Source organism: Gaeumannomyces tritici (assembly GCF_000145635.1).
Source record: "Gaeumannomyces tritici R3-111a-1 unplaced genomic scaffold supercont2.6, whole genome shotgun sequence".
NCBI classification, from domain to species: domain Eukaryota; kingdom Fungi; phylum Ascomycota; class Sordariomycetes; order Magnaporthales; family Magnaporthaceae; genus Gaeumannomyces; species Gaeumannomyces tritici.
In genome coordinates this window covers 1,274,321-1,291,467 of record NW_008804550.1, presented here as the reverse complement: position 1 = coordinate 1,291,467, position 17,147 = coordinate 1,274,321, and the positions used below count along the sequence as shown (strand labels likewise).

Below are 17,147 nucleotides of genomic sequence, written 5' to 3'. Positions count from 1 at the left end.
AAAGGGGGCNCTGGCAGCCAGCCGGGCACGGACCCCCCGGGAACATGCCGGCGAGCTACCGGTATCGCGGCCAAAGCATAATGGCGAAATTAAAAGATAGGGTAAAGCTTAAATTGCACGAAAGCGCTTGGAGCGCGGAAAATTTAAAGGACCAACCCCGAATGCCCGAAAAGGTACGAAAAAAGGGAAGGTTAAAAAAGGAACAATTTTTGTTAGCGATAGTACCTTTGGTAAAAAATTTACGGAAGCTTAACAAAAAAAATACCGCATTTGGCCCGTAACCCGGTAATTACCCGCTTTTGTACCGATTAACCTTTAATATATTGTTCCTTTTTTTATACCTTTTTTATTTAAAGAATAAGCCCGGGTAATTACCGAAAAGGATCGAGCAAATTTAAAAAGGGCATTTGCGATTTCGCACCGTTTATAATAACGCCCGACGCTACGTTAAGCACGTTGGAAGGGGCCGTTAAGCCACCGGAACAAAATACCAAAAAAGCTTTGCAAATTTCCAATAACTTTAAAAACCTTTTCGTAAAAAAGCTACAAAAAATAAACGACGCGCTAAAGGCCCAAAGCAAACGCGCCCGTTTAATTTAAAAAATCCAAAATAAAAGGTTAAAGCATGCGCATAAAAGCTTAAACGAAAATAAAAAAAACATTTTTAAACAACGAAAAGGTTTTACGTAAAGCAAAATTACTTTTAAGCTTTTTATGTTTAAAAAATCGGCAATTTGGTAAAATATCGCTTATTATATTAGCAATTACGAATTTATTTTCGAAAGCAAAGGGGAACGTTACGGTAAGGACCGTATAAAAATTTAAATAACTTCCAGCACTTTCGATTATCGTTAACGGGCACAATGGACAAAATACAAATAAATATATTACTTAAATACCGGGGTATCGTTTATTTAGGCCGATTTTTTGCGGTAACTTTAAATAAGGTCGAAAAACCCCGATTCGCGGATATGGCTGGCGATTAAAAAGCTTGCGGAAAATATCGCTATTAAGCAAAAGGATTATAAATCGTTTAAAACGTTCCGGATTCGTTAGGATTTGGTAAAGGACGACCTTTCCGAATTAGCACCCAAATGGATAAAAATAACATTGCTTTTTAACCGGTTTCGCCCCGAAATCCAAAAACGGGTAACATTTAAAAGCCTTCCTTACATTATAAAAAAATTGCAAACCAAAGCCCTTAAAGTAAAGATAATATCGGGACCGTACAAAGGGACCCCGGGGGATACAAATGTCCTAGCCCTTAAAAAGCCGGTTATTTATTTTAAATGCGGGCAGTTAGGCCATATCGCTACAGCATGCAAAATACGGACGGACAACCCGAAAACCCCGTTGGCCTTAGCAATTATACAAAAGGCGAAAAAGAAAAGGCCCGAAGTACGGTGTTACGGGTATAGGGAGCTAGGCCATATCCGGCCGGCGTGCTTTAAAAAAAGCAAAATATTGCTACCCAATTCGACACCGCTGTTTGGCCGTTTAGGCACCGGGGCTTAAAAGTGCGCCCCGGCGGCCAGGACGCGCTAAAAAACCGAAATGTATTTACGGATTAACGGTCGCCGGGTAAAGTTAAAGGCGCTGGTTAACAATAAAAGCTTTCCCGGAGTGGGTTAAAAGGATAGTTGCAAGACATGCGCAGCTTTATAAATCGGACCTTTTGCCAAAATATACAAGCTAAAACCACGCGATTGAATTAAAAAAAAGAACGATACCGCCTTACGAAAGCATTTATTTTTTATCCAAAAAGGAATTAAAAACCTTCCGGAGGTACTTCGACGAAGCTATAGCAAAGGGTTGGATTCGGCATTTAATTAACCCCGCCGGCGCCGGAATTTTATTCGTTTTAAAAAAGGACGGGAAGCTCCGCTTTTGTATCGATTATCGGGGTTTTAACAAGGTTACCAAAAAAAACCGGCTAACATTTCCGTTAATTTACGAAATATTTAACCGGGTATTTAAAAGCTAGTACTTTACCAAGCTGGATTTAAAAAACGTTTATTACAAAATACGGATTTAATAAAAAAACGAATAGAAAATTGCTTTTTGCTGCAAATATGGACATTACGAATACTTAATAATGCCTTTCGATTTGGCCAACGCTTTAGCAATATTTTAAAGCTTTATTAATATAGCGTTTGGGGAATTAATTAATAACAATTGCATCGTATATTTGAACGATATCCTTATTTTTTCGAAAATATAGGAAAAGCACCGCGAAATAGTAAAAACGGTGCTAAAGCGATTTAAACGGTTTAAGCTTTACGTTAGCCCGGCTAAATGCGAATTTAAAACGGATAATATCGATTTTTTGGGGTTTAGGATAACCAAATTTGGGGTTAAAATCCTACCGAACAAAATTATTGCAATTTTAAAATAAAAAATACCGGAAAGCGTTAAAAATATCCAAGTATTCCTAAACTTTACGGGATATTATTGGAAATTCGTAAAAAATTATGCGAAAATTACTATGCTTTTAACGGACTTTTTTAGCAAAAATACCGTATTTTACTTAAAAAATGTTGCGAAAAAGGCTTTTTGCAAATTAAAGCTGCTATTTACGAAAATTCCGGTATTGGTGCATTTCGACCTTTCGAAATCGCTATGCGTACGGACCAACGCTTTGGCTTTTGCGATAAAAGCGGTGCTATTGCAGCTATAAAACGGCCGGTAGCATCCGGTAACTTATATGTCGAAAAAATTGCAACAAAAAAAATTGCGTTATGCAATTTTTAATTTAAAATTGCTAGCAATCGTAAAAGCTTTCGAAAAATGGCGGCATTACCTGGTTTACTTACAAAAAATTGTTAAAATAATTACTAACCATTTAAATTATACCCATATTTTAACAAAGGAAAAAGTAATAAAGCGTTAAATAAAATGGTTCGAAAATTTAGCAAAGTACGATTTTACGATTAAATGGAAACCAAAATACCGGAATTTTGCGAATGGCTTATTAAAACGTCCTTAGGATATACCAATAAACGGGAAAGCCAATATAGCAAAAGAAAATTCCAAAGCGATTTGCTAGCCAAATTTCGAAAAGCAGCTTACGTAAAAACGACCACCATTAAAAAGGATATTAAAACGATATTAAAGCGCATTTTTAAAGCACAAGCAAAAAACGATTTTATTTAAAGCGGTACTTGGAAAAACAAGCCCAACGTTTAGGAAATTAGCAACGGTTTGCTTAAGCATAAAAGGAAAATTTAAATTTCGAATTTAATACCGTTTAAACGGATAATGCTTTAGGAATAATACGATAGCCTAACGGGGGGTTACAAAAGCATGGCCAAAATTTTAAAAAAGCTTAAACGGCAATTTAAATGGCCGGGTATAGCTAAAAACGTACGCAAATACGTACGGACGTATTAAATATACCAGCAAACGAAATTAAAAATATAAGCATTTTACGGGCTATTAGCATTTTTGCCCGTACCAAACCGTTTGGGACAAAAGTTATCGATGGATTTTATCGGAAAGTTTTTAACGTTAGTAAATGGAACCGGCAAAAAGCGCAACGCAATATTGGTAATGGTTAACCGGTTTACCAAATATAGCTTTTTTATCCCAACGTTTACGAAATTAACCAATAAAAAATTGGGGAACTTTTTATTTGCATACGTTTAAGGGCTATTAAAAACGCCCGAAAAGATTATATTAAACCGGAACAAATTATTTACAAACGGGTTTTGGACAACCTTTGCCGGACATTTAGGGGTTGCAAAAAGGTTATCGATAGCATACCATTTTTAAACCGACGGGTAAACGGAACGAACGAACCAAACAATAAAGCATTACTTCCGGTATTTTTGTTACGAAAAGCAAAACGATTGGGCGTTGTTATTGCATTTAGCAGCGTAAGTGCATAATACAAGCGTGCATTTGGGGTTGCAAAAAACCCCGGCGTTTTTATTAATAAGGTTTTACTTACGAAAACTTTATAACCTTTAAATGGTTAAAAAAAAACCTTTAATAACGGTTAAGGTTAGGGCGGGGGCCTTGGAAGCAATTAGGAAACAAGCCAAAAAATTGTTAAAAAAAGCGAATAATATGTACAAAAAGTACTATAATAAAAGCAGGACCCCGGTGCTTTTCGGGGTAAACGATTGGGTATTATTAAGTACGGCGAACATTAAAATAAAAAAGCCGTTAAAAAAGCTATCGAACAAATGGTTAGGACCTTTCCAAATTTTAAAAATAATTGGGTTAACCGGTTTAGCGTTCCGGTTAAAGCTTCCGGTAAATTACCGGATATACAACGTATTTCCGGCAAATTTGTTGCAAACGTTTAAAAAAAAGCCCGGCAAAAAACCAAAAAATAAAAAACCAAAAATCGAAAAAAAAAAAGGATTGTTTCGAAATAAAAGCTTTGTTAAAATATAAAGGGCCTTTGCGAAAACGAAAATATTTAGTTAAATGGATAAATTACAACGAATTGGAAAATTTGTAAATTCCAAAAAGGGATATTACGAAAAAAATTATTTAAGCGTATAAAGCAAGCTTATTGGAAGCGAATTTATAAAATAAGGAAAATACCGAACCTTAACGGGTAAATACCCGGAAAGGACGGGGGTATTATAAGAAAAGAGTAATAAAGGTTAAAAAAATGGCCCAAAGGAATGTTTTAACGTGCCGAACCGGCTAGCTACCGGGGAAAAACGTAAAAAAACCCGTAAACGGTTTGTAATAGCCGTAAAATATCGTACCTTATAAATAAAAAATTAAATGGGGACGGTATAGTACGAAAAACGCCTTAAATTAATAATGCGATATATTTAAATTCCGAAGGACATGCAAAGTATAATATATTTCGGAAAGCCCGTAAAGGGCATGCTTAGCGCAATACGCCAAAGCAATTACCGCATTTTAAACGTACGTCGTAATAAAAAATACCATTGCTTGCCCGGAAAAAAGGTAAAAAAATTTCCGAATAATACGGCAAACGGGCCTAAACGTTTGGGTAGCGGTAAATACATGTCGGCGGTATTTAAATTTATTAAAAAGCAAAAAAAAAGCATTTTAAAATTATTTATTGGGGCATTAAAACCTAGCTGGTAAATATAAATACCGGAATTTCGCAATGTTGCAAAAGCAATATAACGAAAGGAAATTATAATTTTAGCTATAACAAATTAACGAAAAAAATTTAAAATTAACCACTTTTTAAAAAGGGAATACCAATAATTAATTAGGAAAATATGTAAAAAAAATCGATTAAATGCCGTATCCAAAAAAACCAAAACCTTTGGAAATTACGTTTTTTTTGCTAGCGCTATAATTGTTGCCGCTAAAGTCGTCGGCGCCAAAAGCGGCACTTCCCGGCGCCAATACGAACGCTGCACCTTTACGAAAAACCGCGCGGTTATAAGCTTAAATATCCAAATGCGCCGTAATTGTAGCAAAGCTAACGGCAATGTTATTAAAAAAAGCAACTATATTTTTTTCGAAACGCTTAAAAAATGCTTTTATTTCGTTAAAGGAATTACCGATGCTAGCCAAAGCTTAAATTTGCTTTTTCGTTTAAACGGCGATAGCGTAAAGCTATTAAAAAATGTTTTGGGTAACTTTTAATATCGCAGCGCTAGTAGTTTTGCGCTGGATGCGCTTTTAAATAACGGTTTAACGTTCGTAGCGCGCAAATTGTTCGGCCAATATGGTATAAAAGGATTTAACCTTTTGGATAGCCTTGCGGGCGCGAAATTGGGCTTTAATAAGCTTTTCGAAAAGCTTCGGTATCGTTTTGGGCAACCGTTTGTAAACGGTATTTAAAATTTTGTAAAGGTTTTAAACCATTTTTTAAAATTATTCGAAAAGCTTAACGCAAGCTTTATTACCGATTACGTTTTTGCAATAAATACATTTAAAAAACCCCGTATAGTTATCGGAACATATCGGTATACGGGGGTTGATGGCATAATTTTAATATGCTTAACGACCAAAATAGCGGCTACAAAATACCGCACGTTTCGTATAATTGTTTTTAAAAAAGGGCAAATAAATAAAGTTTTAATTATCGCTTTATTGGAAATCGATAATTTCCCGCAACGGGAACGCGTTGCGGATATTTATATAAAGCGAAAAAAAAGTAATGTCCGTTTCGGGGGCAGGTTTATTAAAATCGAAAGCGTTGCGGCGGCGCTCGTTGCGCGCTTTACGCTTCTTTTCGGCGAAAATTTTTTTTGCCGCGGCGGCTAAAGCCCGCCGGGGGGTTACCGGCAAAACGTTTGCGGGAATTTTAAAAAGTTGCAAGCGCAAAAAGGCCCGATAAACCCGCGATATTTAAAAGGCTTACCGAAAGGTTACCGGCAAAGCGATCGTTAAGGATTTAAAGGATTAAAGGCTTCGGTAAAACCAAATCCGAATCCGATTAAATTACGATAGCTAAAGAAAATACCGGGGGGTCGTTAAAAAGGGCTAACGGGCCGGCTAGGACCGAAAAACCCGAAGCGGATACTTAAAAGAATACTACTTTTTTTACGTAATCGGGTACAAAGGATAACATTTATAGCTACCAATTAAGTCCAAATATTTAAAAAGAGCGGCCAAATACCGATTACTTACGGTTACAATCGTTAAAATTGTTAAAATGGTTGTTAAATGCATAAAAAAAAAGAAAAAGGGTTCGTAGCTTCGAGCGGGAAAAAAAGCCTTTTATATGCCGGTACGGACTTACTTTTCCAAATGCTACAAAGCTTTATAACCGGTTTCCCCAAGCGTTGCCGGGCATTAAAGCGGTTTAGCGGGATACCGTAAGCTACCGGCTACTTACGGGGTCGCACGCGCGGCATAAACGGCTTGGGACAAGCCGTATCGGAAAGGGGCAATATATTAAAAGCACGGGCAAAACCGCCCGGCAAAAAGCGGGGAGCGTTAAATGCACGGGCAAAACCGCCCGGCAAAAAAGGAAAAAAAGGGCGCTAGCAATTAGCCGGGCACAAACCCCCCGGGGATATACCGGCAAATTACCGGTATTGCGGCCAAAGCATAATGGCAAAGTTAAAAAATAAAGTAAAGCTTAAATTGCACGAAAGCGTTTAAAACGCGAAAGATTTAAAGGACCGACCCCGGGTGCTCGAAAGGGTACGAAAAAAGGGGAAATTAAAAAAGGAACAATTTTTATTGGCGATAGCACTTTTGGTAAGAGATTTACGGAAGCTTAACAAAAAAACACCGCATCCGGCCCGTAACCCGGTAACCACCCGCCTTTGCACCGATTAACCCCTAACAATACAATCCGGGCAATCCTATTCCCAAAGCCGGCGTAACATACAAACGCAACTCCTAAAACCCCATCCAAAGTGTATTTCGTTGGAAAAACGTACGTAGTACCAATCTTTTTTTGGCCGTACTTTTTAAGCATTTGGCGCGCGCATTTAACCTTTTTAACTTTCGCTTAAAAGGATATGAAGTAACGTTAGCATAAAAGGCAACTTCGAAATTAGCGCGTTTTCATGGCTTTTCAAATCGTTGGGATAAAAGCTTGTATATTAAAGCTAGCTGCAGCAGGAAATTGGGCCCAAGTAAGTATACGCCCGTTGTACCCGTTCTTTATAATCACCGCTTTTATTTTATTAATATATTTTTGTTAGGGGTTAATCGGTGCAAAGGCGGGTAGTTACCGGGTTACGGGCCGGATGCAGTGTTTCTTTTGTTAAGCTTCCGTAAATCTCCTACCAAAAGTGCTATCGCTAACAAAAATTGTTTTTTTTTAACCCCCCCCTTTTTCGTGCCCTTTCGGGCACGCGGGGTTGGTTTTATAAATCTTTCGCGCTCCATGCGCTTTCGTACAATTTAAACTTTACTTTATTTTTTAACTTTGCCGTTATGCTTTGGCCGCGATACCGGTAATTTATTGGCATATTTCCGGGGGGTTTGTGCCCGGTTGGTTGCTAGCGCCCCTTTTTTTTTTTTTGCCGGGCGGTTTCGCCCGTACATTTAACGCTTTCCGCTTTTTAACGGGCGGTTTTGCCCGTGCTTTTAATATATTGCCTTTTCCCGATACGGCTTATTCCAAACCGTTTGTACCGCGCGTGCAACCCCGTAAATAGCCGGTAGCTTACGGTATCCCGTTAAACCGCTTTAATGCCCGGCAACGTTTGGGGAAACCGGTTGTAAAGCTTTATAACATTCGAAAAAATGGGTCCGTACCAGCATATAAAAGGCTTTTTTTTCCGTTCGAAATTACGAACCCTTTTTTTTTCCTTTTTGTGCATTTAACAATTATTCCAACAATTTTAACGATTGTAACCGTAAATAATTAATATTTAATTGCTTTTTTTAAATATTTAAATTTAACCGGTAGCTATAAATGTTATTTTTTGTATTTAATTATGTAAAAAAAGTAATGTTCTTTTAAGTATCCGCTTTAGGTTTTTCGGTTCCAACCGGCCCGTTAACCTTTTTTAACAACCTTTTGGTATCTTTTTTAGCTATTATGGTTTAATTAAACCCGGATTTGGATTTGCCGAAGCTTTTAATCCTTTAAATCCTTAACAATTGCTTTACCGGTAACCTTCCGGTAAGCCCTTTAAATACCGCGGGTTTATCGGGCCCTTTTGCGTTTGTAACCTTTTAAAATTCTTGCAAACGTTTTGCCGGTAACCCCCCGGCGGGCTTTAACCGCCGCAACAAAAAAACCTTCGCCGAAAAAAAGCGTAAAGCGCGCGACGAACGCCGCCGCAACGCTTTCGATTTTAATGGATTTACCCCCGAAACGGACATTGCTTTTTCCTTGCTTTACATAAATATTCGCAACGCATTTCCGTTGCAAAAAGTTATTAATTTCCAATAAAGCAATAATTGGAATTTTATTTATTTGCCCCTTTTTAAAAACAATTATACGGAGCGTACGGTATTTTGTAACCGTTATTTTGGTTGTTAAGTATATTAAAATTATACCGTTAACCCCCGTATACCGATATGCTTTAATAATTGTACGAAATCCTTTAAATATATTTATTGCAAAAACGTAGTTAGCAATAAAGCTTGCGTTAAATTTTTTAAATAATTTTAAGAAATGGCCCAAAACCTTTATAAAATTTTAAATACCGTATACAAGCGGTTTTTTAAAGCAATACCGGAACTTTTCGAAAAGCTTATTAAAATCCAATTTCGCGCCCGCAAAACCATTTAAAAAGCCAAATCCTTTTATACTATATTAACCGAATAATTTGCGCGTTACAAACGTTAAGCCGTTATTTAAAAGCGCATCCAGCGCAAAACTATTAGCGTTACAATATTAAAAGCTACCCAAAACATTTTTTAATAATTTTACGCCATTGCCGTTTAAACGAAAAAGTAAATTTAAGCTTCGGTTAGCATTAATAACTTTTTTAATAAAATAAAAGCGTTTTTTAAGCGTTTTAAAAAAAGTGTGGTTGTTTTTTTTAATAACATTGCCGTTAATTTTGTTACAATTGCGGCGCATTTAAATACCCAAACTTACAGCCGCGCGGCTTCCCGTAAGGGTGCGGCGTTCGTATTGGCGCCGGGAAGTGCTGCTTTTGGCGTTAATAATTTTAACGGCAACGATTGTAACGTTAACGAAAAGAACGTGGTTTCCGGAAGTTTTGGTTCTTTTAAATACGGTATTTAATCGATTTTTTTTATATATTTTTTAATTAATTATTGGTATTCCCTTTTTAAAAAGTAATTAATTTTAAAAATTTTTCGTTAATTTGTTATAGCTAAAATTATAATTTCCTTTCGTTATATTGCTTTTGCAACATTGCGAAATCCCGGTATCCATATTTACCAATTAAGCTTTAATGCGTTAATAAATAATTTTAAAATGCTTTTTTTTTGCCCTTTTAATGGGTTTAAATACCGCCGATATGCATTTGCCGCTACCCGAACGCTTAAGCCCGTTCGCCATATTATTTAAAGGTTTTTCTATTTCCTTTCCGGGCAAGTAATAATATTTTTTACTATAACGTACGTTTAAAATGCGGTAATTGCTTTGGCGTATTGCGTTAAGCATGCCCTTTACGGGCTTTTTAAGGTATGCTATACCTTGCATGTTTTTCGGGATTTAAATATATTGCACCATTAATTTAGGGCGTTCCCCGTACTATACCGTTTTTACCTAACTTTTTGTTTATAAGGTACGATATTTTACGGTTATTACAAACCGTTTACAAATTTCCTTACGTTTTTTCCCGGTAATTAGCCGGTTTAATACGTTTAAAACATTTTTTTAGGCCATTTTTTTAGCTTTTATTATTCCTTTTTTGTAATACCCCCGTTCTTTCCGGGTATTTACCCGTTAAGGTCCGGTATTTTCCTTATTTTGTAAGCTTGCTTTTAATAAGCTTGCTTTATACGTTTAAACAATTTTTTTTGTAATATTCTTTTTTAAAATTTACAAATTTTCCAATTCGTTGTAATTTATTTATTTAACTAGGTATTTTCGTTTCCGCAAAAGCTTTTTATATTTTAATAAAGCTTTTATTTCGAAACGATCTTTTTTTTTTTTTTAATTTTTGGTTTTTTATTTTTTGGTTTTTTGCCGGGCCTTTTTTTAAATGCTTGCAATAAATTTGCCGGAAATACGTTATGTATCCGGTAATTTACCGGAAGCTTTAACCGGAACGCTAAACCGGCTAATTTAATTATTTTTAAAATTTAAAAGGGTTTTAACCATTTATTTAATAGCTTTTTTAACGGCTTTTTTATTTTAATATTTGCCGTATTTAGTAATACTTAATTGCTTACCCCGAAAAGCACCGGGGTTTTGCTTTTGTTATAGTACTTTTTGTACGTATTATTTGCTTTTTTTAACAATTTTTTGGCTTGCTTCCTAATTGCTTTTAAAGCCCCCGCTTTAATTTTGGCCGTTACCGAAAGTTTTTTTTTAATTATTTAAAAGTTATAAAGCTTTCGTAGGTAAAACCTTATTAGCAAAAACGCCGGGGTTTTTTGCAACCCCAAATGCACGTTCGTATTGTGCACTTACGTTATTAAATGCAATAGCAACGCTTAATCGTTTTGCCTTTTGCAATAAAAGCACCGAAAGTAATGCTTTATTGCCTGGTTTGTTCGTTCCGTTTGCCCGTTGGTTTAAAAGTGGTATGCTATCGATAGCTTTTTTTTAACTTTTAAGTATTTGGCAAAGGTTATTTAAAACCCGTTTGTAAATAATTTGTTCCGGTTCGATACAATCTTTTTGGGCGTTTTTAATAGCTTTTAAACGTATGCAAACAAAAGGTTCCCCAATTTTTTATTGGTTAATTTCGTAAACGTTAAAATAAAAAAGCTATATTTGGTAAACCGGTTAACCATTACCAATATTGCGTTGCGCTTTTTGCCGGTTCCATTTACCGATATTAAAAATTTTCCGATAAAATTTATCGATAGCTTTTGTTCCGGGCGGTTTGGTACGGGCAACGGTATTAAAAACCCGTAAAATGTTTGTATTTTTGGCTTTATTTATTAATATATTTAATACGTTCGCACGTATTTGCGTACGTTTTTAACCATACCCAACCATTTAAATTGCCGTTTAAATTTTTTTAAAATTTTGGCCATGCTTTTGTAACCCCCCGTTGGGTTATTGTATTATTTTTAAAGCATTGCCCATTGCAATAGCGCTAAATTTGGAATTTAAATTTTTTTTTTGTGCTTAAGCAAACCGTTGTTAATTTTTTAAACGTTAGGCTTGCTTTTCCAGGTACCGCTTTAAACGAAATCGTTTTTTGCTTATGCTTTAAAAATGCGCTTTAGTATTATTTTGGTATCCTTTTTAGTAATGGTTGTTTTTACGTAAGCTATTTTTTGGAATTTGGCTAGCAAATCGCTTCGGAATTCCTTTTTTACCTTGTTAGCTTTCCCGTTTACGGGTATGTTTTAAAAACGTTTTAACAAATTATCCGCGGGGTTCCGGTATTTTGGTTTCCATTTAATCGTAAAGTTATACTTTGTTAAATTTTTAAATTATTTTGTTTGGCGCTTTGTTACTTTTTCCTTTGTTAAAATATGGGTATGGTTTAAATAATTGGTAATTATTTTAATAATTTTTTATAAATAAATTAAATAATGCCGTTACTTTTCGAAAGCTTTTACGATTGCTAATAGCTTTAAATTAAAAATTGCATAACGCAGCTTTTTTTATTGCAATTTTTTCGATATGTAAGCCATTAAGTATTACCGGCCGTTTTGTAATTGCAATAGTACCGCTTTTATCGCAAAAGCCGAAACGTTAATCCGTACGCACAACGATTTCGAAAGGTTAAAATGTACCAATACCAAAGCTTTCGTAAATAGCAGCTTTAATTTGTAAAAAGCTTTTTTCGCAACATTTTTTAAGTAAAATACGGTATTTTTGCTAAAAAAGTTCGTTAAAAGCATAATAATTTTCGCGTAACTTTTTACGAATTTCCAATAATACCCCGTAAAGCCCAAAAATATTTGAATATTTTTAACGCTTTCCGGTATCCTTTACTTTAAAATTGCAATAACTTTATTTGGCAAAATTTCGACCCCGAATTTGGTTATTTTAAACCCTAAAAAATTAATACTGTTTGCTTCGAATTCGCATTTGGCCGGGCTAACGTAAAATTTAAACCGTTTAAATCGTTTTAGCACCGTTTTTATTGCCTTGCGGTGCTTTTTTTGTATTTTCGAAAAAATAAAAATGTTATTTAAATATACGATGCAATTGCTATTAATTAATTTCCTAAACGCTATATTAATAAAGCTTTAAAACGTTATTAAAGCGTTGGCCAAACCGAAAGGCATTATTAAGTATTCGTAATGTCCATATTTGCAACGGAAAGCAATTTTTTACTCGTTTCCTTATCGGATCCGTATTTTGTAATAAACGTTTTTTAAATCCAACTTAATAAAGTATTGGCTTTTAAATACCCGGTTAAGTATTTTGTAAATTAGCGGGAATGTTAACCGGTTTTTTTTGGTAATTTTGTTAAAACCCCAATAATTAATATAAAGGCAAAGCTTCCCGTCCTTTTTTAAAACGAATAGGATTTTAGCGTTAGCGGGGCTAGTTAAATGCCAAATCCAACCTTTTGTTATGGCTTTGTTAAAGTACCCCCGGAAAGTTTTTAATTCCTTTTTGGATAAAGGATAAATGCTTTCGTAAAGCGGCATTGTTTTTTTTTTAATTTAATTGCGTGGTTTTAATTTGTATATTTTAGCAAAGGGTTTAATTTATAAAGTTGCGCATGTTTTGTAATTATTTTTTTAATTTATTCCGGAAAAGCTTTTAGCCCGCCCCCGGGGTTTTCCAGGGTTTCCGGGCGTATAACCGTTAGTACGGTTATTGCTTGTTCCAATTAAATTAATTTTTTAGCTATTTCTAACGAAATTACTTTAACCTTTTTGGTAATTACCAGGAACTTTTATTTTATATTTTTAAACCGGATTTTAATGTTTTTTTGCTAAAGCTAAAGCATGCTTAACGTAATGTTGTACCCGGCCCGGGGCACCATTACGTAAAATACTATTAACTTTCAGGTTACTTTTTAACTATCCGTTACCCAAATTTTGTATTTCTTTACCTTTAGCGTAAGCATGCGTTTTTTGGTATCGAGCCACGCCAGGTAGCTTTCGTTTGGCATCGGTATTTTTTTTGCTTTTACCAAAAAACGGTTGTACAATAAGTTAATGTTGCTTTTATTGTTAACCAGCGCTTTTAATTTTACCCGGCAACCGTTAATCCGTAAATACATTTTGGTTTTTTAGCGCGTTTTAACCGCCGGGGCGCACTTTTAAGCCCCGGTATTTAAACGGCTAAATAGCGGTATTAAATTGGGTAAGGATATTTTGCTTTTTTTGGGGCACGCCGGCCGGATATAGCCCAATTCCCCATACCCGTAATACCGTATTTCGGGCTTTTTCTTTTTTGCCTTTTATGTAATTGTTGGGGCCGATAGGGTTTCCGGGTTGTTCGTTCGTATTTTGCATGCTGCAACGATGTAACTTAATTGCCCGTATTTAAAGTAAGTAACCGGTTTTTTAAGGGTTAAAACATTTGTATCCTTTGGGGTTCCTTTATGCGGTTCCAATATTATTTTTGCTTTAAAGGCTTTGGCTTGCAATTTTTCCATAATATAAAGAAAGCTTTTAAATATTACCCGTTTTTGGATTTTGGGGCGGAGCCGGTTAAAAAGCAATGTTATTTTTGTTTATTTGGGTGCTAATTCGGGAAGGTCGTTTTTTACTAAATTTTAGCAAATCCGGAACGCTTTAAACGATTTGTAATCTTTTTGCTTAATAACGGTATTCCCCGCGAGCTTTTTAATTATTAATTACATTTGCAAATTGGGGGTTTTTAATTTTATTTAAAATTATTGCAAAAAATCGGTTTAAATAAGCAATACCCCGGTATTTAAATAATGCATTTGCTTGTATTTTGTCCATTATATTTATTGCCGATAATTAAAAGTGCTAAAAGTTATTTAAATTTTTATACGGTTTTTACCGTAACGTTCCTTTTCGTTTTCGAAAATAAATTTGTAATTATTAATGTAATGGGCAATATTTTGCCAAATTACCGATTTTTTAAGCATAAAAGGTTTAAAAGTAATTTTGCTTTAGGTAAAACCTTTTCGTTGTTTAAAAGTATTTTTTTATTTTTATTTAAGCTTTTATGCGCATGCTTTAACCTTTTGTTTTGGATTTTTTAAATTAAACAAGCGCGTTTGCTTTGGGCTTTTAGCGCGTCGTTTATTTTTTGCAGCTTTTTTACGGAAAGGTTTTCGAGGTTATTGGGAATTTGCGGGGTTTTTTTGGTGTTTTGTTCCGGTAGCTTAACGGCCCTTTCCAACGTATTTAACGTAGCGTTAAGCGTTATTGTAAGCGGTGCAAAATTACAAATGCCTTTTTTAAATTTGTTTAATCCTTTCCGGTAATTACCCGGGCTTGCTTTTTAAATAAAAAAGGTATAAAAAAAGGAATAATATGTTAAGGGTTAATTAATGCAAAAGCGGGTAATTACCGGGTTACGGGCCGGATACGGTATTTTTTTTGTTAAACTTCCGTAAATTTTTTACCAAAAGTGCTATTGCTAACAAAAATTATTCTTTTTTTAACCCCCTTTTTTTTCGTGCCTTTTCGGGCATGCGGGGTTGGTTTTATAAATTTTTTGCGTTCCATGCGCTTTCGTGCAATTTAAATTTTACTTTATTTTTTAATTTTGCCGTTATGCTTTGGCCGCAACATTGGTAACTTGCCGGCATGTTCCCGGGGGGTCCGTGCCCGGCTGGCTGCCAGCGCCCCCTTTTTCCTTTTTTGCCGGGCGGTTTTGCCCGTGCATTTGACGCTCCCCGCTTTCTGCCGGGCGGTTTCGCCCGTGCTCCTAACAATTTTTTTAGAAAAAAAGCTTTTTCCAGCTTCGGAATTCGCCTGCGGGTTGGTTGTAGTAAGTGCGAGCATTTTAGGCGCGGTTTTCGCGTAAGATCTTCCAACCGGTAGCTTTAGTAACCCCTTCGCGTCGAAAAATATCGCTTTTTTAATAAAAAATTAAGTAGGAATCAAGATAATTAACAGCGGCTTGGATACGTGCTTTTTTGGGCGTGTTAAGGTGCGTAGGCATTGCGAATTGATTGAATTGGGTTTGTTGTAATGTTTTGTTCCTAAGGTTTGTTAAGGGAAAAACATTTATGGGGATCATTTTTTTTTCATGCGGTGCGACCCTTCCCGTCGTCGTCAACAAGCCACTAAGCAACGCCGCTTGGAGCCGCCTGCACCGGTGATATCAACCACACGCTGCCATCTTGGCTGAGAGCTCGTCACTAGCCCTGCCGACTTCGCACGAGCTTCATCTCCCAGGAAATACCATGACGTCACTAACAGGAGCTCCCGTCCGCGGTTCGGCGGATCTGGACGCCCAGACGGCTTGTTCTAGATGGACCAGGGGGGCTACGCAGGTGGCAGGGGGGGAATTAAAATCTGCTGTGTTGTCGGCACCGGCGGCATTCGAGGGAGACGGAGATGCACCAGCGCGCTCCCACCCCTACTGCCCTTTGATGGTGCAACCCCCTAGCTCCAAACTCTCGAGCCGGGCTCCCGTCGTTGCGACACGGTTCCTTTGTGACGCTTACTGTGACGCTTACCGCTGTTGGATTTGGGAGTGAGGGTCGGTCTGTACAGCAAGTACCAGACAGATGCACGGCGGCTGTGGCGATCCGTCACGCCACGCCACGGCTGGATCTCAACAACAACCTGCAGCCACGCAAACATGGATGATGCGGTGTTGGAGTTGCCGCCTCGTATTTCCGGCAGTCCAAGCTCGGACGGAGAGAAACCCCTCCTCGAACCACAGCTAGGCCCCACTAATTCGCAGCCAGCGGGCCCACTGCGCCTAAAAGCCCAGGAGAGCTTTTGGCTTTCACATGCAAGCCGCTTGCAGAATCTGCAACCCAGAATCTGCAAGGACCCCTTTTTCGCTTGTTTTCTCTCCAATGATGGCTCGACCAGCGCTTCCGATCGGCCATTCGCCGGCCAATACCAGGCTTCCCAGCATTCTATCTCTCTCGATGCCTGTTCGAGCAGCCGCAGCTTGGATAAGCAGAAAAAGGAATAAAGTCCCGACGAGACCTCCATCCCGGCCAGGTCCGGCGCCAATCCGATAACATGTTTCCATTTTTACTAAGATCCTGGCCATGGTGCCACCCCGCGGCGGCACAGCTGGGGATACACTCGCCGAGATGCCCTGGTTCTCCATGAAATGCATGTTCCGAAAGTGGACGGTTGCTTGATAAGGGTATGCCTCGAACCTCGGGCCAGTACACCCGAGGCAGCCAGCCAGATAACAAAGAGACAAAAATAAGAAGCAATATATGCATACGCGTTGCTATCTCTGGCTGCTGCGGCTTGGAGTATGTATGCGCCTCGTCATGTCGACGACAGATGTGCCACCTACTTCACATCCACCTAAAGACGAGTCCAAAGTTTCTTTTTCCTGCCACCATTTTCGGAGTTGATGCTCCTAGCATTTTGCGTGGCTTTTTATGTACATCTGAATCAGATATTTCCATGAGCCTCGATGAGTTTGCAGGCCGTAATTTGACATGGTTAGATAAGATGATGCTGCTTCCACCTTTTCCCGCCATCCATTCCATGGCTGTCGGCCTCACGTCCTTGATGACCTCCTTGACGCGCACCGAGAAGCC

General features: G+C 37.2%; 5 protein-coding genes across 5 annotated transcripts; 2 read left to right on the top strand and 3 right to left on the bottom strand.

Moving 5' to 3' along the window:
• Nucleotides 1–1,194: 1,194 nt before the first annotated feature.
• GGTG_10813 (hypothetical protein) lies at nt 1,195–1,515 on the top strand (the record flags this gene model as incomplete). Its single annotated transcript, XM_009228689.1, has 1 exon — nt 1,195–1,515. A coding segment is annotated over one exon (321 nt), but the record flags the coding sequence as incomplete, so codon positions are not given.
• A 762-nt stretch (nt 1,516–2,277) lies between these two features.
• GGTG_10812 (hypothetical protein) lies at nt 2,278–3,119 on the bottom strand (the record flags this gene model as incomplete). The annotated part of the gene is made up of 3 exons (XM_009228688.1): nt 2,278–2,362; nt 2,814–2,834; nt 3,070–3,119. 3 exons carry the CDS (start codon nt 3,117–3,119, stop codon nt 2,278–2,280), a joined length of 156 nt encoding a protein of 51 aa, XP_009226952.1.
• Nucleotides 3,120–6,699: 3,580 nt separating this feature from the next.
• GGTG_10811 (hypothetical protein) lies at nt 6,700–8,354 on the top strand (the record flags this gene model as incomplete). The annotated part of the gene is made up of 5 exons (XM_009228687.1): nt 6,700–6,767; nt 7,318–7,336; nt 7,461–7,538; nt 8,067–8,158; nt 8,321–8,354. 5 exons carry the CDS (start codon nt 6,700–6,702, stop codon nt 8,352–8,354), a joined length of 291 nt encoding a protein of 96 aa, XP_009226951.1.
• A 206-nt stretch (nt 8,355–8,560) lies between these two features.
• On the bottom strand, nt 8,561–10,036 carry GGTG_10810 (hypothetical protein; the record flags this gene model as incomplete). Its single annotated transcript, XM_009228686.1, has 5 exons — nt 8,561–8,940; nt 9,067–9,162; nt 9,268–9,326; nt 9,464–9,593; nt 9,868–10,036. The coding sequence occupies 5 exons, from the start codon at nt 10,034–10,036 to the stop codon at nt 8,561–8,563; spliced, it is 834 nt and encodes a 277-aa protein (XP_009226950.1).
• A 5,120-nt stretch (nt 10,037–15,156) lies between these two features.
• Nucleotides 15,157–16,639, bottom strand: GGTG_10809 (hypothetical protein; the record flags this gene model as incomplete). The annotated part of the gene is made up of 3 exons (XM_009228685.1): nt 15,157–15,479; nt 16,077–16,197; nt 16,484–16,639. 3 exons carry the CDS (start codon nt 16,637–16,639, stop codon nt 15,157–15,159), a joined length of 600 nt encoding a protein of 199 aa, XP_009226949.1.
• Between the last annotated feature and the right edge of the window lie 508 nt (nt 16,640–17,147).